We start from the raw sequence: 24835 nt of genomic DNA, 5'->3' as shown, positions 1-24835 counted from the left end.
CAGCATTTAAATCAGCCATATTCTCTTAACACAAAATATAAATTTAGTGAACTGTCACCCGATGGTATTTATATAGATCACATTTGTAGGTAATAGTGGGGATCACAAGCATTAGTCTTAAAATAAAAAATGATATCATAAAGATTGCATCAGAAATGCAAGATTTGCGGGCACCACACGTGCTACCGCACTGCATTGGAAATGCAAGATTTGCAGACGCCGTACGTGCCAGTTATCTCAGGCAATGGTGTGGATTACAAGCGTTTAATCTAAAATGAAAAAAAAACAGTGATTTTATATAGGCGATAATGTTATGAAGATTGCATCAGAAGCGCAAATTTGTAGGCGCCGCTATTAAAATGTAATAAAAATAATATCATATAAAGATTGCAAGATTTGCGGACACCACACGTGCTACTGCATCGCACTGCATTGGAAATGCAAGATTTGCAAGATTTGTAGACGTCACACGTGCCAGTTATCTCAGGCAATGGTGTGGATTACAAGCGTTTAGTTTTAAATGAAAAAAACAATGATTTTATATAGGTAATAATGTTATGAAGATTGCATCAGAAGCGCAAATTTGTAGGCGCAGCTATACACATGTGCTGAAAAAATACTAAGCAAAAATTTGTAGACGCCACATGTATGTCACTTATCACAATATGCACGTGCAAAACTGCTAACATTAAAAAATATAAAATTATCAGGCGGCTTCCAGTGTTTCATCTGTTCTCCATCGTTATGAAGGTTAATACTTAAAATGCTGACATAATCGCTATGAATTCATTGAACTTACTTAAAAAATGTAAACGTAGCAGTTTGTCATATACCGCATATAAAACTGTGGAGCATACATCACATTTTATCATTTAACATATTGAAATCTCGAGAATAAAATGGATCGACGAGAGCAACAGTTGACAGCGCAAGCAGATCGATTGACTTTAGAAGAATTTAATGCATGGAATCAGCAATGTGAAGAATATATCGAATTATTGGAGGACCAGGGGCGAAATAAACGCGCAAGATTATCAATCGGTGCGAAGCAATCACTAGTTGCATGTATTGCACGTATCGAAAGTTTAAGAGATTTAACAAAACAACGTTTCATTCATGTGGGTGCTGGACATAATACAAAAAATAAAGGACTTCGATGGAGTGAAATTGACACAGCTTTTGAAAGCCGCATATTAACTGGTGTGGTAATTAATTCAAACTATATCGAGCCTCGCAAATTTCTGGAAGATGCGCAAGACATTGTATTAAAACATGTGCAAAATGTTATGCATAAACATAACAATATAAAAATTAATGTTGTATTTAATGGTGAATTTGTGGCTAACAATAAAACTGCAAATAAAAGTGTGTGCACAAAAAACTGTGAACTCTTTCGTTCAAGTGATCTACAAGAGTGGTACGAGTCACGCATTATCGAGCCTATTCTCACATCCTTGGATGAATTTCAAGAACGTGACAGCGGGTGGGCACTGTCGCGTATACATAATTTGATGATAAATGTAAATAAACACAATCCATTACATGCTGGGTGCCATGTGATATTACCACAGGAAATTAAAATGAAAAGAGCTGTGATAAATATACAATCTGCTGACAATGCATGTTTCGCATGGTCAGTGGTAGCCGCTCTATACCCAGCCGAGAAACATGTGGATCGAATAATATCATATCCACATTATGCAACAGTGTTAAATCTTGAAGGTATTGAGTTTCCAATAACTATGAAACATGTTAAAAAATTTGAAAATCTTAATAATATTTCCATCAACATATATACGATTGAGAAGAAAAAAATTCTACCAATACAACTCACAGATAAAGTACGAGAGACACATTCATTTGTTGTACACACAGCGAGATAATGATGTTGGACATTTTTCATTGATAAAAAATTTATCACGTCTTATAAGTTCACAGCTTAGTAAAACAAAGAGTAAGAAATATTTTTGTGATCGGTAAGTATAAAATGTAAATAAAAATGTTTTTTTCTTTTATACAATAAAAAATTTTTAATGCATTTATATTCTTTATTCCAGATGCTTACATTACTTTAGTTCAAGTGAAAGATTAATGGTACACAGCGTAGATTGTGGAAAAATTAATGAGTGCGCAATTATATTACCATGTGATGAAAAAAATGGTTAAGTTTTGACAACTATACTAGAAAGGAACGAGTTCCATTTGTGGTATATGCCGATTTGGAATGTACCCTAGAAAAAACGAATGCTGACTCTACCACATCTACATGCGCACACCAACATCATAAGGTTTTTAGCATAGGGTATTATGTATGCTGTTCATACAACAAGTCGCTATCAATGTATCGGTTTCATCGCGGTAATAACTGTGTTGCATGGTTCGCCGAGGAACTTAAAAATTTAGCGCATAATGTAAAAACAATTTTATCAGCTAATGTACCCATGGCTGATTTTACACGAGACGAGTTGGAAAATTTTAACAAAGCTACACATTGTCACATATGTGAAAAACCATTTGTATCAGATGACATACGAGTCCGCGATCACTGTCACTTAACCGGTCGATATAGAGGACCAGCACATTCAAATTGTAATATAAATTATATGGATTCGAATTGTATTCCCATAGTTTTTCATAATTTATCGGGTTACGATGCACATTTTATTATCAAAGAAATTGCAACTGCCTATGAAGGAACTATAGAACTGCTTCCCATAACGAAAGAGAAATATATATCATTTACAAAAAATGTTAAAAGCACCACCGATAATAGAAATAATTGTATAAAATTAAGGTTTATTGATTCATTTAAATTTCTAAATACAAGTCTTGAGAAGTTAGCATCATTTCTAAGTAAAGATAAATTGCGAGTGTCGCGATATGAATTTTCTAATCTAACTAATGAAAATTTTGATTTATTAACACGTAAAGGAGTCTTTCCATATGAATATGTTGACAGTATTGAAAAATTGGAAGATGTATGTTTGCCTCCACGTGAATCATTTTACAGCTCATTGACTGATGATACAGTATCCGAAAATGATTATGCACACGCTATAGATATCTGGCAATCTGGAATACAGTGATCTGTATTTAAAAACTGATGTCTTGTTATTAGCTGACATATTTGAAAACTTTAGAGACAGCTGTATAGTGAGTTACAAACTTGATCCCGCATATTATTACACCTTACCAGGTTTTACGTGGGACGCGATGTTAAAACACACGGGTGTAAAATTTGAACTTCTTACTGACATTGATATGGTTATGTTTATTGAACGCGGTATACGCGGTGGTTTAAGTCAATGCTCAAGCAGATATGCATGTGCCAATAATAAATATATGCAGTCATATGATTCATCAAAATCATCAACATATTTAATGTATTTTGATGTTAATAATTTGTATGGATGGGCGATGTGTCAACCGCTACCATATGCCGATTTTCAATGGGTTGACAATGTTTCTAATTTCGATGTGATGAGTGTGCCACCAGACTCACCCAATGGTTATATTTTCGAGGTTGATTTAGAGTATTCACAACGTTTACACGATGCGCATGCCGACCTACCATTCTGTCCAACGCGCGATAAGCCACCCGGTAAGCGGCAGGACAAGCTTCTCGCAACCTTATATGATAAGAAGCGTTACATCATTCATTATCGCAATTTACAGCAATGTATTAATCATGGACTGCATCTTACAAAAATACATCGCATATTACAATTTAAACAATCCCCATGGCTACGTGTTTATATAGAACTTAATACCAAATTTAGAACGCTTGCAAAAAATGATTTTGAAAAAAACTTGTATAAATTAATGAATAATGCAGTATTTGGAAAAACTATGGAGAACGTGCGTAATCATGTTGATGTAAGGCTCGTAACACATTGGGAGGGCAGATTTGGTGCTGAGGCATTGATCTCGAAACCGAATTTTCATAGTCGTAGCATTTTCGCCGAAAATCTGGTAGCGATTGAAATGCGCAAACTTGAAGTGAAATTTAATAAACCGATCTATGTTGGAATGTGCATTCTGGACATATCTAAAACATGTTTATATGAATTTCATCATGAGTACATGCAACCTCTTTATCAAAATAAATGTAAAATTATGTATACTGACACAGACAGTCTTATATATCATATAGAGTGCGAAGACGTTTATGAGATTATGAAACGTGATATTAATAGATTTGATACAAGTGATTACGCTTGTGACAATGTGTATGGTATTCCACAAGTCAATAAAAAAGTACCAGGTTTGATGAAAGATGAAAACAATGGAGCGATCATGACTGAATTTATTGGACTTCGAGCAAAAATGTATGCATTACGAGTAGATGGTAAAAAGATACAAAAAGATTAAAGATGTTAAGAGTAATGTTGTCGCCAAGAAGATAACGTTTGATGATTACACACGATGCTTGAAGGAGGAAATAGAAATGACGCGTCAGCAAACATGTATAAGATCTAAGCTGTACGAAGTGTATACTATACGTGAGGAAAAAACTGCTTTAAGTCCATATGATGATAAACGATATATTATACAGGATTCTATTGAAACATTACCATGGGGGCATTATAAAATACCGTTGTAAAAAATTTTATATATATTATACATTATACATTATACATTATACATTATATATATTGTAAATAAAAAAAAATTTTTTAATTATATAAAATTCTTATAAAATGTTATTCTTGCATATCCATGAGTTATGTGAATTATTGAATCCCAGCCACTTTACATAAACATTATTTCCTTGTTTTCGTAACACTTTTTCGACAAGATATACATCAGGATTATTTACGTGAAGCAATTCCTGTTCATAGAATCCTCCAGCGATAGGTTTTCCACAAGAATTCTCCAACAAGTATGTCACAGGATTAGTTTTTTGCACTTTGACGATTGTAAATACTTCCGTAGTCCAATTTGGTGTATAGCCTTTTTCAAATATTGTTTTGAATTTGCTAACACGTACTGAATCACCAGTTTTAAACCGTGCTGGAGCAGCAATCTTTATGCGGCTGTAGACCGTTGCCAAGAGTTTGCCTGCGTTTGCAGGGGTAACATCGACAGGTCGCATACCAATAGTTCGATGTTTTCGCATATTATAATCCAAAACAAGCTGCTGCAGTGAATCAAGCCATTTATAATTTCCATTGAGTGTAAACATTTTCCACATAGCGTTTTTAAGCGTTCGATTAAATCGTTCGACAACTGACGCTTTCATTACAGTGTATGTAGAATAATGGTTAATATTATGTTTTTTTAAGAGTTTTTGTACGTTTGCGTTGTAAAATTCTTTTCCTTTATCAGTTTGAAGATTATTCGGACATCTTTTATTATTGCGAAAGATCTTTGCAATCGCTGTTGCAACTTCGATACCGCTTTTTGTCTTTAATGGTACAGCCCATGCATGCTTGCTCAGCACATCGATAACGGTGAATATGTAGTGGTAACCTTGGTTGACACGTGTGTATGGGCGCATCTCGACTACATCAGCTTGCCACAAGTCATCATACCCGCGCACTATGACACGCCTTCGAGAAAAATTTCTTCTCGCCGGTGTATGCAATTCGTTTACCAATTGTAGTTTTTCTGAGCTTATTTTCTTTGACATTTTTAAAGCTATGAGATTTACCGCACTATTAAAAAATTTTTTTCATAAATATGAACAATAGCAACACCGAAAACGATAACAAACGGTATTAACAATAGAAAACGGCAACGGCAACGGCAACGACAACGGCAACGGCAACGGCAACGGCAACGGCAACGGCAACGGCAACGGGAACAGCAAACGGCAACGGCAGCTGTTTAATTCTGTTCACCGCGAATAAATTTATTGCGAAGCGTGTTTACCACAACCTGTAGACTACTCTGTAGTATTTCCATTTTCTTATTCAGTTCATTTAGTTGATCTTTTAAATTCTGCACATTCTGTTGAACATTATTATTAAGTTCCACAATTTCATTCTTTAAAATCTGTAAATTTTGTTGAACATATTGTTTGTTGACAGCATCATCATCGTCCAAAGGTTCAGCTACATGCTTAATTTTGTGTGATCGCGCGTCGTAATCGGTGGATGTTACACAAAGAGCGTTATCGCGCACGTAATTTCTAACTAACGCATTATATCGATAATGTTGATTAGTATTGCTTCCTCCACCATCTTTAAGCAATGTTCCAAACTTGTTAATCGGCATTTCGATATCAAATGATTAAATTGTGTATGCATACTTCAATTTATAATAAGCCCCACTTCGCGAAGTTCCTCAATAATTGATAAAATCTCATTGTCGTGAGCGTTATGACCTGCATAGCGTGAGGCTTCGAGCAATCGAAGACGATCTACGAGCTCGTTTGGATCATCCCAATGAACATAATCGATTTTATTATTGTTTAATGTTACAGCGTATGGTATACCTTGTCCAATTTTTTTACTCAGCACAGGAGCGATTATATTCTTATATTTGTGACCTTTGTTACTCTTTACTTGATTTTGAGAATTGTAGTCACGTTTATGTGCATTCGTTGCCATGAGTATACTTTTATAATTTTCTTTATCGGTATCAGTATAACTGCTCTCATCGGGAAATCTCATAAAAATCAATTCGTAAAGTCCCACTGTTCCAGGATACTTTTTACCATCTATCAATATATTATCATTTTTATCTAAATCAACACGCTTGTTGCCAATCATCGTTCCATTGTCGTTGAAATAAACTCCGTAAACGCTATCGATGTTAATAGATTTTTTCCGCTCAAAACAGCGCCTAGATACTTTTGTCCCAACGGTCCATAATGAGTTTGAAGAGTCTTCCAACCTTCTGATGTTTGCAACTTTTGTCGAATAGATGTTACCAACGGTTCGTCTGCGGTATCGAAAACGTCTTCAATGGAATGTGAGTGTGAACGTTCTTTTGATGAAAAATTTCGTTGTTGCGCGAACTTAGGCGTCTCGTTTAATGTGGACGGTATGGTGTGTGATCGTTTTAACGCTGATTTAATTGGAGTCGATGCTGTTATCGGTGACGTTGCATTTGATCGTTTTCGTTTTGGTGTCAATCTACTTTCATCTTCTTCTCCCAATAAAGATATCAGCGATGTATTTATTAATCGATTCCGTTTTGGTGTCGATCTACTTTCTTCTTTTTCTTCAGGTAATGATATTGGAGATGCCGTAATTAATCGTTTTTGTTTTGGTGTTAACACATTTTTTTTTCCAGAAAATACGAGTCGTTCTTTGATATGGCTGATTCAACTTCGTTGTTTCCAACGGTGTTTTCCACAATCTGTTTAAGAGGCTCAACGATGGGTTTAAAATGTCGCTCCAACGCGATATCTTCTTCCATCTTTCCCGTCTTCATGGCATGATACTTTTTGCGAATCGAATCGCTCGTTTGAGCAATTTTCTTCGCAATTATCTCTCGATTTTTAAGTTCACTGTTGTTATTCATATTGAGCTTGACAGTTATCAATCGGTGTATCGACAACGACTGATCACATTATGATACCACGAAGTCGTTAAATCCCTTTCTATAGCGACCGTTTGAAATAGCACTGTCCTTATCAATCACCACAAATCCATACTTTTGTTGCCAACATATTCGACACAATTTATCAAAATCTTCGAATGACATATCAGTGTTAACATGATCATTATATATATGTTTCATATTTGTAACATCTTGTTTAAATAGAATTAAAAAATTTGTATTGTCACGTATAAGATGCTTCGATATTTTCGCATACGTTTGACAAAGATAAAAACTGTCAACGTTCGCGTGTCGCCCCATTGCAAAGTATTCTCTTACCGCATTTTGCTTATCACATGCTATGTCATCAAAAATAAATATAGAATTCGGAAGTGCTTCGCTCGGTGGAACAACATCAATATTATTTGAAAATGTGAAATAATTAATTTCTTCTATTGGTGCCAATATCTTTTTCAAATACTGATATTTTGGTTGTTGCAACGATTTCGAGTATACATAAACGTTTTCAAATCGTATACCATGCGGACTTTCCAACAGACTTATTAATACATTAGTTTTGCCGCAATTTGATGGACCACAAATGATAGCGCGAATAGAACTCTGTAACATGTTTCCATGTCTATGTAACACACACTCGGATAATAACTTGTCATCGAAATTCACCACCTTGATTGGTGGCGCTTGCTGTATGAACCGCATTCTACTTTCTAAATGAGATCAATATCATCCATACTGATATATTTGTAAAATGGAATTATCAAATTAAATAAACGAAGGATTCTTGGCGAAAGCCGTGATCAAGTTTAATATAAGTGGATCGTACAGTTATCGCTGTGTCGGAATCGCGCGTATTGTCTCGAAATTTATTGTCGACGGTTTCTTCGAAAAGACTGCCGCTTTCCCAGACAACACCTGTATTTATATTTTCGGTGTGCCTCACAATACATTGACCCGCTGTTATTCGAAATGGCAACGGTCGCTCGATAAAAATATCGCTAGGCGAATATAATTATCCTACATATTTATAATTGTGTGCACAAAAATTAAACGTTCAGTATTCAATATGTTTTTGCTGCTGTCGGACGATTGTAATATTTGTGATTTAACCGCTGAACAACTACAACATATTCCAAAAATATTCTTATTGCAACGATTTTCACAACATATTGACTATTTGTGGAATAAGCTTCCTGAACACATAAAGGCTGATTTAGATGTTCAGCAATACCGTCGATGTTTAAAACATTATAATTTATTGAATTATGAAACGCATGTTGACGGTTCTGCGCCATTAATAAAAAACTGTGTCGAATGTCTAAGAAAATTGGGCGAGAGTTGTTAAACAGAGCGATTAACACACTTCCGTTTGAATTGCACATACCCGGGTACCAGTTTTGTGGCCCTGATACTCGATTAAACGAGCGATTTGCCAGAGGAGATCGTGGAATTAATCCGTTAGATGCGGCTTGTCGCGATCACGATATCCTACTTACGTAGCATCAATCTCGCAGAGCGCCACGTGGCTGACAATATTCTTGCCAATAAAGCGCTGCAACGTATTAACGCAGAAGATTCAAGTTTTGGTGAAAAGGCCGCAGCCACGACCGTATGGGCAGCTATGAAAGCTAAAACGAAACTTGGTATGAGCTTATGTCTAGCGAGGAAGAATACGCTGAAGAAGAAGAAAACGGTGAAGAAACGAACACTTCCGATAGCAAAACGTGGTGGCGTTATACCGCTTCTGCCCTTACTGGGTGCTATCGGTTCGCTCGCCGGTGGAGCCGCAGGAATCGCAAAAGCTGTAAATGATAAAAAAGCCTCACAACGCCAACTTGAAGAAATGAAACGTCACAATTACGCCATGGAAGGTCGCGGTGTTTATCTTGCTCCATACAAACGTGGTGGTGGAGTTCGAAAAATAATGGAAATAAAAAAGGAAAAAAAAACGCCGATGAGACGTTAAAACTTCCCAAAGGTGCTACTACCGATATACAGTTGCGACAATTAGCGAAACACATGCGCATTCCATATTTTAGAGGCGTTTTTATGCGTAACACTTTACCGATTGGGGAATACATCAAAACGAGAGCGGTATTGTGAATTTAGATAAAGTTGAAGGATTAGGTACCCACTGGGTGGCATATGCGAAAAGAGGAAATCGCGCTATGTATTTTGATAGTTTCGGTAATCTTCGACCGCTACAAGAACTTGCTCGATATCTGGGGAATGACGCAACACAAATTGAATATAATCGCTTACCATATCAACGATATAATCAAAACAACTGTGGGCAATTGTGTCTACAGTTTCTACAGACGATTGATACACAATTTAAGAACAAACATTATGCGCTGTAAACTCAGTATCAAACATGTCGCTGACGCTCACGTTATCGGGCAAAGGTAGTATCCTCGCAGTGAACTACTTTCCCGGTATAGATTTAAGCGATGGAGAATATGAACTCGGGCTGGCTGATTTTGAAACGTATTTTACAATTCCTAATGTAAACTCATCAAATAATACATTCTATTTCGATAATGCTGATGATAATGATGATGGAGAAAGTATTACCATTCCCGACGGCTCGTATGAACTGTGTGATATTGCCGAATATCTAAAACGTACGCTCGACGAGCTTCATATCAATGATGTTACAAAGAACATGATTTCATATGGTAATGATGAAAAAGATTATCCTTTAACGATTAAAGCTAATAACAATACGATGAAAAGCGAGATTAAGTGTATTTATCAAATAAATTTCACCAAACCATGCAACATTAGATCGTTGTTAGGATTTTCATCAGATCGCATACTCGAGCCGTTACGTTGGCATGAATCAGACGCACCGATACAAATTATCAATGTAAATGTTATTTGCATTGAATGTAGTGTAACGGGGGTGCATACAGTAATGGAAAACGTGTACATACAATACATGAATTTTCACCTAAGGTTCCACCTGGATATAAGATATCTGAAACTCCAACACAGATCATTTACCTTCCAGTCGTCGTACGAAGCGTTACTGATTTGACGATTCGCATTGTAGATCAGAACGGACGATTGCTTGATTTTCGTGGCGAAGAAATTACCGTGAGACTGCATGTACGGAGACGAGTGTTTAGTGTGAGATGCTCGTTTTGAATAAAACGTCGAACGTGAGACAAACTAAATACACAGCTTCCATCAAAGGGGTTCAATTGTTGAAGAAAAAACTTACTACATCAAACATAGAATTTTTAAAATCACTGGGTTTTATTGTGTGTAACATCTAAAAATGGCTGATATATTGATTATTGATGATAAGCCGATCTTTGATAATAGTATTGTTAAAATTGAAACTCATACGTACAACCCATATGCTAACACAACGTTTGGATATAGTGATGAAATACGGATACCGATACAACAACAGGATTTGTATACGTTGCCATGTGACAGTTTTCTCTATATTGAGGGAAAAATGAAAATAAAAAACCTGACGATAAGTTAACAGCTGCGCTAGGAAATAATTGTGTAGCGTTTATGTTCGATGAAATCCGTTATGAACTCAATGGTGTAGAAATTGATCGCAACAGAAACGTTGAAATAACTAGCACTCTTAAAAATTATATATCGCTAACATCTGATAATGCTGTGATGCTGCAAAATGCTGGATGGAGTGAAACATCAACTACGTCAGAAGGATTCTTTAATTTTTGTGTACCCCTCAGTATATTGTTAGGTTTCTGTGAAGATTATAAACAAGTGGTTGTCAACGCTCGCCATGAATTAATTTTAATACGCGCTCGCAATGATAATAATTCCATTATAGAAGATTCGAAATTAGAGCCAGAAATTGAATTGCATAAAATACAGTGGCGAATGTCTCATGTCATATTAAATGAGATCAATAAATTATCCATGCTGCGAACTTTGGATAGTGGGCGATATTTAAGCATGACTTTTCGCTCGTGGGATTTGTACGAATATCCTCTTTTGCAGAGTACTACAAAACATTCTTGGGCCGTCAAGGCTGCAACGCAACTTGAAAAACCTCGATACGTTATCTTTACTCTGCAAACCGATCGCAAAAACATTATGTCTAAAAAATCAACCATTTTTGATGATTGTAAATTAACGAATGTAAAACTTTTTCTCAACTCTGAATATTATCCATATGATGATCTGAATTTAGATTTTGACAAAAAAAGATACGCTATTCTTTATGATATGTATATACGTTTTCGTAAAGCTTATTATGGCAACAGTTCTTATGAGGCTTTTTGCAATGTAGCAGCATTTCTATCATATGGACCATTTGTTGTTATCGATTGCTCTCGACAGAACGAGTCAATCAAAAGCGCCACTGTAGACGTGCGATTAGAATTTGATTGCAAGGAAAATGTTCCTGCAAATACAACCGCATATTGTCTTATTTTACACGATCGCATAGTTGAATATAGTCCACTGTCTAACGTTGTGCGCAAGGTCTTATAAAAATTGCTATATCAGCAGTTTTTATCATATATAAAGAAACAATTTTATCTACACATCATTATTGTTTCAAACACGCGTTCATCATGATTGCGCCAACGTTTGTTGATCTTCAAGGTTTTAATATTGGGCGGCGATTTATTGTAAAAGAAGTTGCAGTGCTAAGAAAGGGTATTGTTCTAACTCATTACATCTTTAAAAATCCAGTGCCATGGAATTTTTTGGCACAATCTGAAAAGTCATGCATTTCTTGGACAATAAAATATCATCATACATTGTCGTGGGAAGAAGGAACCGTGCCATACAACATGGCAAAACAATTAATTACAACAGCTGTAACAGGTGTAGATGGTGATGAAGTGTCACGTCTTATATATGTCAAAGGATATGAGAAATGTGCATGGTTGGCTGATATGCTCGACGACGATGTTAGAGAAGATTACATCATTGAAACCTTAGACGCTGATTATGAAGATATTGAATCTTTAAATATTTTAGATACTATTAATACCGTGCGATGTGGAAATCATCTTACGCATTGCGCTTTACAGAATGTATTTAAAATATTCAACTGGTGGTCGCAGCGCCAAAAGGAATTATAAAGATTTAAAAAATTTATGTTAACGGGGATGGCGATGAAGTGTGGCATCTTATATCAAAAGATATGAGAAACGTACATGGCTGATATGCTCGACGGTGATGTTAGAGAAGACAGCATCATTGAAACCTTAGACGCAGATAATGAAGATGTCGAATCTTACAAAATATTTTAGATCCTATTAATAATCATTTTACGCATTGCGCTTTACAAAAAAATGTATTTAAAAATATTTAACTGGAGCATCAAAAGGAGTTGTAAAAATTTTAATAAACAAATTTATGTTAGCGGATGGTGACGAAGTGTAGCACCTTAAAATATTCAATTAGTGGTTGTAGCGTCAGGAGGAGTTGTAAAGATTAAAATAAAAATTATTTTTTATGTAAAATTATGTTTTTTTATTTTTAACAAATATATATAAAATATATAAAATATATAATTATTAAAATATATAATTTTAATCTTAATCTAAATCTTAATTTAAAACATATACTTTTAATCTTAATCTTAATCTTAATTTTAATCTTAATTTAAATCATGTTTTTGGGGCTGAAATATATAATTATAATTAAAAAAAAATACAATTATAATATATATTAAGAATATATATTTATTTATTTTTACCTAATTCCAATTTTCCGGCGCAAAGGCGATGTCCTCCTCCATATTAAAAATGCGGCGCAGCCCGAAGACATCGCCACCTTCATGAGGGCCCATCCAAATATATTTGTTGTATTCTTTATTGCGATGACGCTCATTTTTTATAGCATTTTTTTTTCTAATATTAACAAATTCTTTTATGGAGATTTTTTCTGGATCAATCCAATCCTAAAATTAAAAAAATTAAATTATTTTATTTCTACATTCTTTATTTAAATATATTTTACGTAAAAAATGACTTACGGGCTGTACGTGTGGAATTTTTAGTTTTAAAACGTGCTTAATCTGCACCTCATGATATGGTTCGCTGTCTATGTATATGCGCTGTAAAAAAAAATATTATAATTTTATGCTACATTTTTTTCATTAAAATAGTTAGTATTTTTTACATGATAGTACTTACCCCAATGGCTGGATATGTCACATCAATATGATTCTCCAAACAATCAGTATAAAATGAATCACCCATTTTTTAAACAAAAAAACAAAAAAAACTTCACGACAAATGGTTCTCAAACTGCAATGTTTCGCGACTAAATAGATTTTACATCTCACAGCCTCTCTTTATATATACATTTTTGCATATTGATGCATTTTTTAACACGTGTCGATTTGACAGCATTTTTTCTTAAAGTGATTCGCACGGGTATATGTCACACACCTTAGGATAGTAGATGATAAAAAAATTTCAAAAGAAAGATTCGCATGAGTATATGTTTTAAATGTTTACATTATATTATATTTCAAAATGTTTATATTAAATATATTGTTTATAAGACAAAAATATTTGCAAATTTATATTTTTAATATAAAATAATTTCACATTATATGCAAGAATGCATCTTGAGTTTCAAACGTGTAGCTATAAGAAAAAATTTGCATAAGTATATGTCGCATTTTTTTTTTCGAGATACATCTTTTCAAATGAAATAATTTCTTAATCCCTCATTGCATGATAAAAATGCATCTTAAGTTTCAAACGTGCTAAACGCTGTAAAAAGATTCGCATGAGTATATGTCACACCTTCGGGACTGCTGTTGATAAAAAAATGCTTTCGTTTTACTTTCTGACTATCTGCAGTGAGCTCACAGCTGTAGCCTGTCAGTCGTATGCTGATTTTTTCAAGTGTAACGTCTAATTTCTCTCAAATGGAAAAGTGTTCGTCGCTACTGCATATTCTTGCGCGTCGTGAGTTGGGGTGTTGCACCCGGACGGTGCAAGGGGTCCGTCCTTCCGGAACTTCTTGTTATTCCACGAGGGGCGTTTAATAAACAATACACTTGCTTTTTACTTTGAAGACTCTTTATTTCCCTTTTGTTATGTTCCTCGGCTTCGGGCAGCGTTACCCCGTCGTTTCGATTATCAGAATGACCCGCGGACATTCGGTGGCCGCGGGTTTTATACGCGACTGTTGCCAAGGCGGAAAAGCAACAGTTCGCGGATTCCGGGCGCGTAGGACAGTGACCGCGTTCGGTCATTGCCTAGGCGAAAAGTGCAAGGCGTCGATCGGTCAGCGGATTCCGCGATCGGGTGATCCGATCGACGCTGGTTGTTAACCCGGCCTTCGCGTGCGTGGCCTTGCTGTTGCCAGGGTCGGGTTACAACAGGGGGATCGTACCCCATTCAGTACAGGCGGTGTGTGGTGTGGTACACACCAAAAAAACAGTATAGCTCAATTTAGCATATATATGGACAATCGCTTACGTGGTGAAAGCGAACGTGGTGAAACATTAACAGTTGTTAGAACATCTCGTTCTATTCCCAAAAATCCCGTGGGTAACGAGTGTGAATACGTTATAGACAAACGAATGAACTTGTGCACCCACGGGAAACGATTCGTCTTCATAAACAGCGAATTGCCGCCGGTGAAAAAAATGCGGCAAAATTAAAAAACGTAAGTTTTTATTTTATTTGTAATATATATATTAACGGTGGTTGCTAGCGCGGGGTGTTGTAAGGGGAATAAACACGGGTTCTAACTCAGGAGCGTTGAGGGAGGCGAGGGGACGGGAAAAAATCCGGGATGAGGAGCGCAGCTGTAGGTGGGAAGAGACCTGGGGGTATAAATAATGATAGATATCCCCCAGGTCTCTTCTACCTCCCCCGCTCCTCTCATCCCCCGTCCCCTCGCCTCCCTCAACGCTCCTGGGTTAGAACCCGTGTTTATTCCCTACTCAAATATCTTCTTGTAGATTTATTTGAAGATTTTTTACTCTCTTTGAACTAATCTCTTTGAAGAATTATTTACAAAATGGGTGGAACTGGACCCATACGTTGTACAACCTCGCGGATAATTTTGTTAAAATTCAAAGCAGTAATTTTAAATCGCTATGGATCTCCATCTACGTTGCTTACAGACAACGCGCCGAATTATGTAAATGCAGCTGTAAAACAGCTTACCAAAACTTGCGGCATTTGGCATGTAACTACACCGCTGTATCATTCTCAAGCGAATTCGACGGAGCATGCAAATCGGAACATCCGGCAGCTCATTATTAGTTATCTCGATCAAAAGCAACATGCAAGATGAGATGAGTTTATGGGCAAACTGCAGTTCGCACTGAATAGTGTGGTCCACAGTTCAACGCGGCATTCACCCGCATTTCTGAATTTTGGCCACGAGTTGCGTCCGGTGAATTCTTTCCGAGATTCGGTGTCATCAAGAAATAAACAAACTCTTACCGCGGTCAGGGATGAAGAAACCAATGTATGGGCCATTTGTATGGCTAAGTTAAAAGAGTTGCAACATCTCGTGGAGCAGTATTTATTAAAAGCAAGTAGAAAGCAAGGCCACCGTTATAATTTGCGCCGTCGGCCGGATAAATTTAAGAAGAACGATTTAGTGCTCCAAAAAACTCATCATTTATCGTCAGCAAGTGACAAAGTTGCCGCTAAACTGTTTCACAAATTTCTGAGACCGTTTCGAGTGGAATCTGTGAGCCCTGGAGGTACCTGTCGTTTAGTGGATCAACGTAACAAAGATGCGGGAACCTGGCATCCTTTCCAGTTGAAGCCATATCATCCACCTTCATCACTGGAGGGTGTAACATGGATAATCGCGATGCGAAATTACCGGTCAGAGCGCAGCGGTACGATCGCGTTACCGACAAGGTCTTGCGACGGCGCAGTAGGGAATCTCGATCGTAACTCGAGAGGAAGCACGCCGGTGTGCTCTCTCGTGGTTGTGCGGTCGTAGAAAGAGTTTTGTGTGGACGAGTGAGTGTGGACAACGACAAGTCATGGCGACCAGAAGCGACGACGAGTCACGGCGACGAGAAGCAAGGAAAATCAGCGTATTTTTGCGTACCGGTAGGTCGGCCGAACTCCTGGGCTCTCGAGTTGTTGAGGCCCCGGGTTAATATTCAATTATTAAACAGTTCAGGTGCGAGGCCCAGATTAAGACGATCATACTTGGATTTGGCCGGCGTGCCGTGTTCCCGGCGATCCGTAAGAGACAGCCGGCGTGCCGTGTTCCCGGCTTTCATACTCGGGTTTGGCCGACGTGCCGTGTTCCCGGCTTTCATCCTTGGCTTCGGCCGGCGTGCCGTGTTCCCGGCGATCCGTAAGAGACAGCCGGCGTGCCGTGTTCCCGGCTTTATAGCAGAGTCTACAGGTATGCCGTGTTCCAGAGGAACAATTATTTTTGCCATTGAACGAGATTCGAGTACCAGGATTCCGGCGCGACGGTGGAAGTCATCCTGGTGTAACACCTTTCAACGTAGGGGAGCGTCGCCGCCGTGGGACCCGGGAAGATCACGTGAGCGTCACGTGACCCAGGACTTGCGTCTGCCGGTTACCGTATGCGTGAGTGCGAGCGCGAGCGTGTGGATCACGTGTCTGATTGGTATGCGACGGCCGTTGCCGGGAAAGTTTTGGTTTGGCGTGCGTCTCGGGCATTTGTATATATGTTTATCGTTGGCCCAAGGCGAATTATTAAAGAAGTATGAGTGTGTGTTGCGCGGAATGTATGTGGCGTCGGCTCATATAGCTATCGTGGCTGCGTGCGTATATTGCGAACGAAATTTTCCGGTGTATATATATTTATATTCTAGAGTTTCTCTCTTCGTTGCGTTTACCTTGCGAGTTTCTTTTGTAAAACAAACTGAGGCTGAATACTTTTCGTTAGCCCGTATAGATTATCTTTTTCGTTTATCGGCCTCCGGCACATTCCTAACATATTTTATTTCTTTTCTGAATAATTGTTTCGTTGCCACCGGGCAGAGGCACAGTCTCGTGGGTTGCATCCCCGAATAATGTATTTTCTTTTCTTATTCAAGCCCAAGATAATAAGTTTTTGTTATTTAGCAAAAGGTTTGATTTGTGATTAACTGCACACTAGTATTACCGATACTCGAACCCTTATAGAGCAAAAACGATTCGTCAGATTTTGTTGCGGCCATGGAAACTTTTGTTCAGAATAACAAATTCTAGAAGATAGCAAAATTTGAGCGAATTTAACCGAGAGCTATTTTCCATAAAATATGTGCGGGGTCCTTTATACAACAAAAAATTTATAAATCAAAAAATTTACAAAACAAAAAATTTACAAAACAAACATTAAAATTTGTAACAATTTGTAACATTTAGTTTCTGGTACTGGGACCAGGTTCAGGTGAACTCGGACCAAGTTCGGATAAACTTGGACCAGGATTTAACTGAGTTTCTGACGGATGTAAATCTGATATTGCTTTAAAAAATTCAGAAATACGTTCTTCATATTTATGAACGCGTTTGAAAAAAAAATTCAGCTAAATATCCCACAAGATGTTCAGTACGTGTTCCGTACCGTGGGATATTAGCTCGAACTTCTCTCCAAACACGTTCAATATGTTGTGTATGAGCTCCTAAAAAATAAAAATATTTAATTTTTGTTATTTTTAATATATTAACTTTAACTTTAAATATTTTACCTGTGTCTAGATCAACGAAATTCATGGAATTTACTGTCAAATGTTGGAAGCCTTTACTGCTTAAACAGTTATGACTTCCAACAATCTGACATTATCGTTGTTCCAGGCAAAATCCATGTTTTAATTAATTTAGTTAATGTTCCTTCAGAACGATCTGGAACTGGTACTAAAAATATTTTTTTGCTCTCTCGTTCCTATCCGCCGAAGATCTATTTTCCTTGTATAATTCGGCCACAATTGTATTTCCTTTTGCCAATTTTGGCTTCGTCTATTTCAACAATTTTACCTGGGCCTTCAAGTACGGAACAGTTTTTGGTTGTCCAGTCAATGCAAACCTATACAGGGTGTCCCAAAGTCATGTAGACAAACTTTGAAACTAAGTAAATCTCGTCATTTTAAGACGAAAAGTCCTTTATCATTTTTTATTCCGAGTAATATTAAACGAGATAATAATTATTGAAAATTATGTCTTTTGGGCGGAACTTACTGCTCCCCACACCGCGCGGAAACGGTCTATCCATCGGTAGTCCGCAATCTTTGCGTTCTCGATCTGTGATAAGAAAAGTGAAGGAGCGCGGGGCAAAACAGGCGGTTACGATCGGCCCGCCTAGATAAACTGAGCTAAAACAGGAATCAAAAAAAGGCGACGACGCGTAACAATACAAAGAAAATTATCGATGATCGAGAACGCAAGGATTGAAGACTACCGACGGATAGAACGTCTCCGCGCGGTGTGAGGGGCAGTAAGATCCGCCCAAAAGACCTAATTTTCAATAATTATTATCTCGCTTAATATTACTCGGAACAAAAAATGGTAAAGGACTTTTTGTCTTAAAATGACGAGATCTACTTAGTTCCAAAGTTTGTCTACATGACTTTGGGACACCCTGTATATTAATATTATAATATATTATAATATAATATATTAAGTAAATTTAATGATACTTACTTCTCGGTAAAAGGAAATCCAATCTACAACCAAATAGTCAAAAAGTTTTAATTCTGTGCATAAAAACTATGCCTAGGTGGTTTCAGCATTATAAAATATGCACTTAATCTGCATATCGTTTTGATATTTAGTTTAGAATTGCTAAATCATGTATTAATTTTGCCACTGACTTTAAAATTACAATTTATTTTAATTTTCTTTTTGTGCTTGTCTTTTTTATAAAACACTTTATAACATCTAAATAAAAGTTTCTTTATCGATTATTAATTTTGTATTGCACTTTGGACACAGTATGTCATTTTCAATTATTTTATGTTTTATTAAAAATTCAAATAACTTTTCTCTGTTACAAGTTACAGATAAAAATTCGTACAGCTGCATTGTGACAAGTAAAAAATAAATTGAAACTAAATGATAGTTTGGCATTGTAAACATTTCAAAAGAAAATAAAGTTATACAAAACAAAAGAAATTTTGAATTTGAATTTAATGAACATATACTGTTATGAGAGCGCTAGGGATATGCGGAATATGTACAGAAGTTGAAAGTAATCGTTAAAAAAATGTAATTTTAAATATTTGTAAATTTTATTAATATTGTTACAAATTATAATTTGTTTTATAAATTTTTTAATAAAACGTTGGTCTGCGTGGAACGTATATGTGTCCCAGCATTGATCTGTGTGGAGTGATGTGACGGATTTCCTAACCTCAAAATTGCGATCTTTAAAAATAAAAAAGAAAGTAGAAGCGAGCGACGCTTTTAACTTATGGATTTGTTATCAGAAGGTGGAAATCTATCTCACAAAAAAATTTCAGGTCAATCCGTGAGGTCGCCAGTCTCCTTCAGATTTACCAAATCAAGTATTTTATATATATATATATATATATTGTTACGTCAAGAAGGTTAATTTTATTTAATTAATTAATTGGAAGGAATCCTCGGGAATGGAATTTGACAGTAAGGTAAAAAAGTGACGTACCACCGAATTTACGTGAGATTCGAGATTCGAATCTTCACAATGTTACGCGCAGATTATTTATTTTAATATCTCGGATTCCAATTGAGCGCGTAAGTGGTTCCTTTTTAGAGAAAGGAAATGAATCCTTATTCTCTGGGAGAGAACCAGGCGTGATTGTTCGCTTTAGTAGGATAATTCAGGGTAATAATGAAATAATTAAATCATGATTTCAGTAACGCAAAATTAACAATTTAATTCTAAATATAATGATTGGAATTACAAAATAAAAGTTGATCAATAAAATGACAGAGACAATTTAGAAAATTTAATCAGATCGTTTTAAATATAAAAATAACGTCAATGTTTTTACAGTAAAAATTAAATAATATGAAAGAGGTTGAAACCGGATGAATAAGTATAAATTTAACATTTCGGAAGACAAGAGAGTATTTACAATATGTATATGTGTGTGTATGTGTGAATGGTTATATGATTTAATCTAATGTGACTCCCTCTATCTCCACCACCCTCGCTGTGGATCTCGGAAACACAAGATCTATGAGTCGCATCGGGGCCAGGAAAGGAAATTCCACCCCGGGATAGTATATAAAGAAATGAGAATCAGGAGCAGACCGAGCTGCCTGACTCCTAATCTCTTCCGGTTCAAAGTGGTCAGGGCCGATGGAGAAGGCCCTTTCCGGGACAGGATCTGTCCACGGAGTACAGGCCCTGCGTAGGAGCTCCAGGAGAGGATCTATAACCTCTCTCGGTTCCGGATGCTCCTCGAGGATCTCAATACTCGGGACGGGAGATGGAGATTGATCGGGGAAGTCTACTCCTGGGAGAGAGATGGATTCATCTTCGCCCAGAGAGTCGGCTTCCTCAGATTCGAATGAAAAAGAAGGTGGTGAGAGAGGAGAGGAGCAGGCTCTTGGCTCACCTCCGAGAAACCGTGGTTCGGAGATGAGGGAAGAATTCGGGGTATACGAAGGAGTCGTGGGGCGGAATTGTTCCGATCCCGGCTCCGTGGACTGATTCGAAAGATTGATTTCGCAGGTTGAATTTTCGCTTGGGACGCTTAGGATCTCTTTTTGCGGGACATATCCGTGCAACGGTTCCGGGTCGCCGTGGATAGGTGACGGTGGCGGAGGGCCCGGACGAGAAGACCACGGTCTCTCTTCGTTGCGCGCAGGAGAGACGAACACCTCTTCGCTTGGCGCCGCCGCGAGCAAGTACTGGATAAAGAAGCGGCGGACCAGCTCCCTCAGATTCTTAATCTGTTTATTCCTTCACGCCCGGCTTTTCTTGAGAGTTTTCTTATTAAAAGATTCCACTAAAATTTATAATTTTATTTTTAATTTGATTCAACAGATTTTGCAAGGTTTAACAAAGAAAGGAGCGAAGGAGATTCGTCACCGACGATTTCCGAAGGCCTCGACTCGTCCATGAGTGAATCCACGTAATCTATTTTTGGCGAGAATCGCTTGCCGATTCTTTAGCCGTGGACAGTCGCCAAACTTCCAGCAGTATTTCGCGGCGTAAACCACTGAAAATTGCTGGTTATTCGACAGCGTATCCTGGCCGATATTCGAAAGCAGGCATTCTCACACATTTAACAGATCACAGGAACAACCGAACAGAATCAAAACCGCGGAACCTCGACTCGGACATTTCCTTCTCTCTTTGATTATACTTAGAAAACAATTGGTTTGGAAAATACATTTAGTGGAATCGAATTTCGCGAGGATACATATTGTAACGTTGAGACTTACTTTTTAGGCGATTTTCTAACTGCTTCTTCGATACCTGATGGTTCGTCTTGCACACTCTGACACTCACGTAAATTTCAAATAAACTTTATCGGCTGTAGCTAAGATGCAAGAGAGCGTGCTCCGCCAAAGCGCAAGATTTTATAAGCTCGGAAAAGGGGAGGACTCTTCCCGAATTTTCACTTTTCCGAAATTCTAATTTTTCATTTGCAGAGCTTGTTCCTCCACTTTTCCTATCTTAAAATTATTGGGCATTCGCACCTCATCCCTTCTCTATTTCTTAAACTTCTAAGTTTTCGCCCTTAGTTTCTAAATTTTGGTGAGGAGTTTCCGAAATCCATTGGTTTTAAGGAAATAATATGCCTACGAAGCACCCCCGCTTCAACGAGTTATCCCTTCCGAGCCTTTCAGAATTTTACTATCATTTCCATTGAGGGATGGTGGGGAAACTTTTACCTTCCATATGACGAATGGTTACCTGACTTTATTGCCTTTGTCTGCACCACATACTCCAGTAATTACGGGCCTCTAGCGCCCTTGGTTTTTCTAAAGCTCAGGATCTATACGCAATTACAATTTTAAGAAAAAGTTATTTTTTCTTTTCCTGTGACGGACAGGTTATCAAAGTTGAAATATTTATGAGCCCCTTAGGTTTTGATTTTTTGTATTATGTCTAGACAAATTCTTTGTCTGACTTTCGTTGGCGCCCGTTTACAATTTGTTGCATGTTTTTTATGCTTTCACGCAACAAATTGTCCCGGAATATGTTGACGTCTTATGAATTATCTTCTGAAAGGCTCTGAAGTTCCTTTTTTTTGTTACAATGGACTACGGTCTACCTTCCCCTTAACTAAAATTTTAATATATGTCGAAAAAAAGAGACGCGGAGTCGGAGACGTAACAATATATATATATATATATATATATATATATATATATATATATATATATATATATATATGTGAGAGGTATATTATGAGGACAATTTCATTAAACCACTGTATATTATGTAGACCAAACGATATTATGAGGACAGTTCTCGTAATATTTTAATGAATACCGTACATTATGTGGACCGGACCTCGTAATATCTTCAAGAATTTTCGTACATTATGAGAACCACCTTCAAAATATATATGCAACGCACGTTATGAGGACTTTTCAGTTTTTGTGTTTTATACAGGGTGTCCCAAACATACGTAAACAAACTGTTGCACCGGGGCCGGTGCACGGGGTCCGTCCTTCGGGATCCGTGAGAGAGGGCGAAAGTAATAGTTTTTAATAAAGACTTAGATTTTTTATTAAGTTGCGTTGTTACACTTTTTCTATCTTCCTATGTTTCCCTTTTGGTCGGTTCGGCGCACGTCCCCGCGTTGTCACACGTCCTCGGCTCCGCGAGGTCTCCTCTTACATGGCACGCGACCGAACTTTGATTACCTCACGCTCTCGGCTTACGGTACGGACTCAGATGCGACTGTCCGTCCGTGACGGTTCGCGGTTATTTAATAGTGACGCAGGGCCTTGGCGTCATCGGGTTGCAATGCCGAACTTCGGTTGTTCGGCGAATGCAACCTTAGCGATTTCGGCAATAAGTTCTCGCACGTGTTTCTCTTTTGTTTCTTATTATTTAATTTCTTAAGGAGGTTTGCTGATCTTGCATCCTCCGAGGTTATTTAATTACGAGATACTTATGCCGAAATGCCCTGCGTCATGTTTCGTGTTGTAACGGGGTTTGGGTTACAACATCCCTCCCCCCTAGGGGGAAGAAAAGGTTGAGTGTGTTTATACACCTCAATCTTTTCTTCCTTACAATATGTTCGCTTATTCTACTTACAATTGTATCACCGTTGGTCGTGGTGTTTTTACATTCGGCGTTTCTTTCTTTTTTCTTCTTTTTATTTCGCTGGGTAGGATTATTTGTTCGGTTACTTTATTCTTTTTCTTTTTGTACAGTTTTACTATTACTATTGCTAGTACTATAATCGCTATTATAGCTATTATTGTGGCGCTTGTGCCCGTTGTGTACATGATTATTTTATTTGTTAATATTACATTTCCGTCTAGTTGCTTGTCCATTCTATTTAATTCTATCCCTAATTTATTTAATTCGTTCGGGTTTTTTATTACCTTGTCGCGGCTTATTTCTTCTATTTTCTTTATTATTGAGTCGGTTTTTTCGCCCTGTTCTGTTTCTATGTTTGTTAGATTATACGTCGGTACGTGTTGTTCTATTTTGCTTTCTCCTATCGTGTTTCTTGTTTTTATTGTCATTTCTGTCGTTGTTAGTTTGCATGCTGTTCTTAATTTTACTATTCCTGTTCTATTTATTTCTAATTTTTACTCGGTCTATGTCTACATTGAATTTCTATTGTCTGCTCCTTTGTTGTGGAGTATATCCACTCTTGTGGTTCGCTTACTGCTATCCAGAATGTTGCCCGTGATGCAACTTCTCGCGTTACGCACGTGTCCGGCTTTTTTGCTGGCTCGGTAATCGCTCTTACCTCGCGCTTGCTCTGGTATGGTATACCGGGAGGCTTTGTTCGCATATATATATATATATTATTGTTATTTGCGCATTGTTTGATATCCTCTCTTTTTAATGTTAAGTAATTATTGTTTTCTCTATCTACTGCTATGTATTCATGTTCTATTTCTATTATTTTAAATACGTTCTCGTTCGATTTGTCTAATACAGGAAACGGCGTTACTCTTTTTAATTCGTACCTTGCATCGTCTACTATCGGGAATCTTATTATTGTGACTATCATTTGCTCGTCGCTATATGCGCTTATTTCCGCATATTTTTCTATCGCGTTCCAATTTTTTGTATTGATTCTAAAGGGGAAATACGTCCCTTCTTCTAGGTGCGCGGTTGCTTCTTTTAATTCTTCGATTATTTTATTAACCGGTAACATTCGCGTGTTTTTTATTCCCAATTTCGTTTGTGCTATAAATTCCATTGTCTCTTGCACGTTCGTTAATAGATCCGTTATTAA

General features: G+C 37.2%; 2 protein-coding genes and 2 pseudogenes across 2 annotated transcripts; 3 read left to right on the top strand and 1 right to left on the bottom strand.

The window, feature by feature from the left end:
- The first annotated feature begins 683 nt into the window (after window positions 1–683).
- On the top strand, window positions 684–2153 carry LOC139112599 (uncharacterized; annotated as a pseudogene).
- LOC139112592 (uncharacterized) lies at window positions 2154–4371 on the top strand. The gene has a single exon (XM_070673681.1). The coding sequence runs from the start codon at window positions 3214–3216 to the stop codon at window positions 4369–4371; it is 1158 nt and encodes a 385-aa protein (XP_070529782.1). The 5' UTR covers window positions 2154–3213.
- A 6421-nt stretch (window positions 4372–10792) lies between these two features.
- On the top strand, window positions 10793–11994 carry LOC139112591 (uncharacterized). Its single transcript, XM_070673680.1, has 2 exons — window positions 10793–10935; window positions 11094–11994. The coding sequence occupies exons 1-2, from the start codon at window positions 10793–10795 to the stop codon at window positions 11992–11994; spliced, it is 1044 nt and encodes a 347-aa protein (XP_070529781.1).
- Window positions 11995–17833: 5839 nt separating this feature from the next.
- Window positions 17834–19346, bottom strand: LOC139112590 (uncharacterized; annotated as a pseudogene).
- Between the last annotated feature and the right edge of the window lie 5489 nt (window positions 19347–24835).

This window comes from Cardiocondyla obscurior, unplaced genomic scaffold (genome assembly GCF_019399895.1).
Source record: "Cardiocondyla obscurior isolate alpha-2009 unplaced genomic scaffold, Cobs3.1 scaffold31_0_849067, whole genome shotgun sequence".
Lineage (NCBI taxonomy): Eukaryota > Metazoa > Arthropoda > Insecta > Hymenoptera > Formicidae > Cardiocondyla > Cardiocondyla obscurior.
This window is presented reverse-complemented; position numbering and strand designations above follow the sequence as displayed.

Excerpts from the sequence above, each read along its gene's own strand:
- LOC139112592 (XM_070673681.1), top strand. The coding sequence starts at position 3,214 with ATGTTAAAACACACGGGTGTAAAATTTGAACTTCTTACTGACATTGAT.
- LOC139112591 (XM_070673680.1), top strand. The coding sequence starts at position 10,793 with ATGGCTGATATATTGATTATTGATGATAAGCCGATCTTTGATAATAGT. Across the intron at positions 10,936-11,093 it reads CCGATACAACAACAGGATTT|AAACGTTGAAATAACTAGCA; the intron begins GTATACGTTGCC and ends TGATCGCAACAG.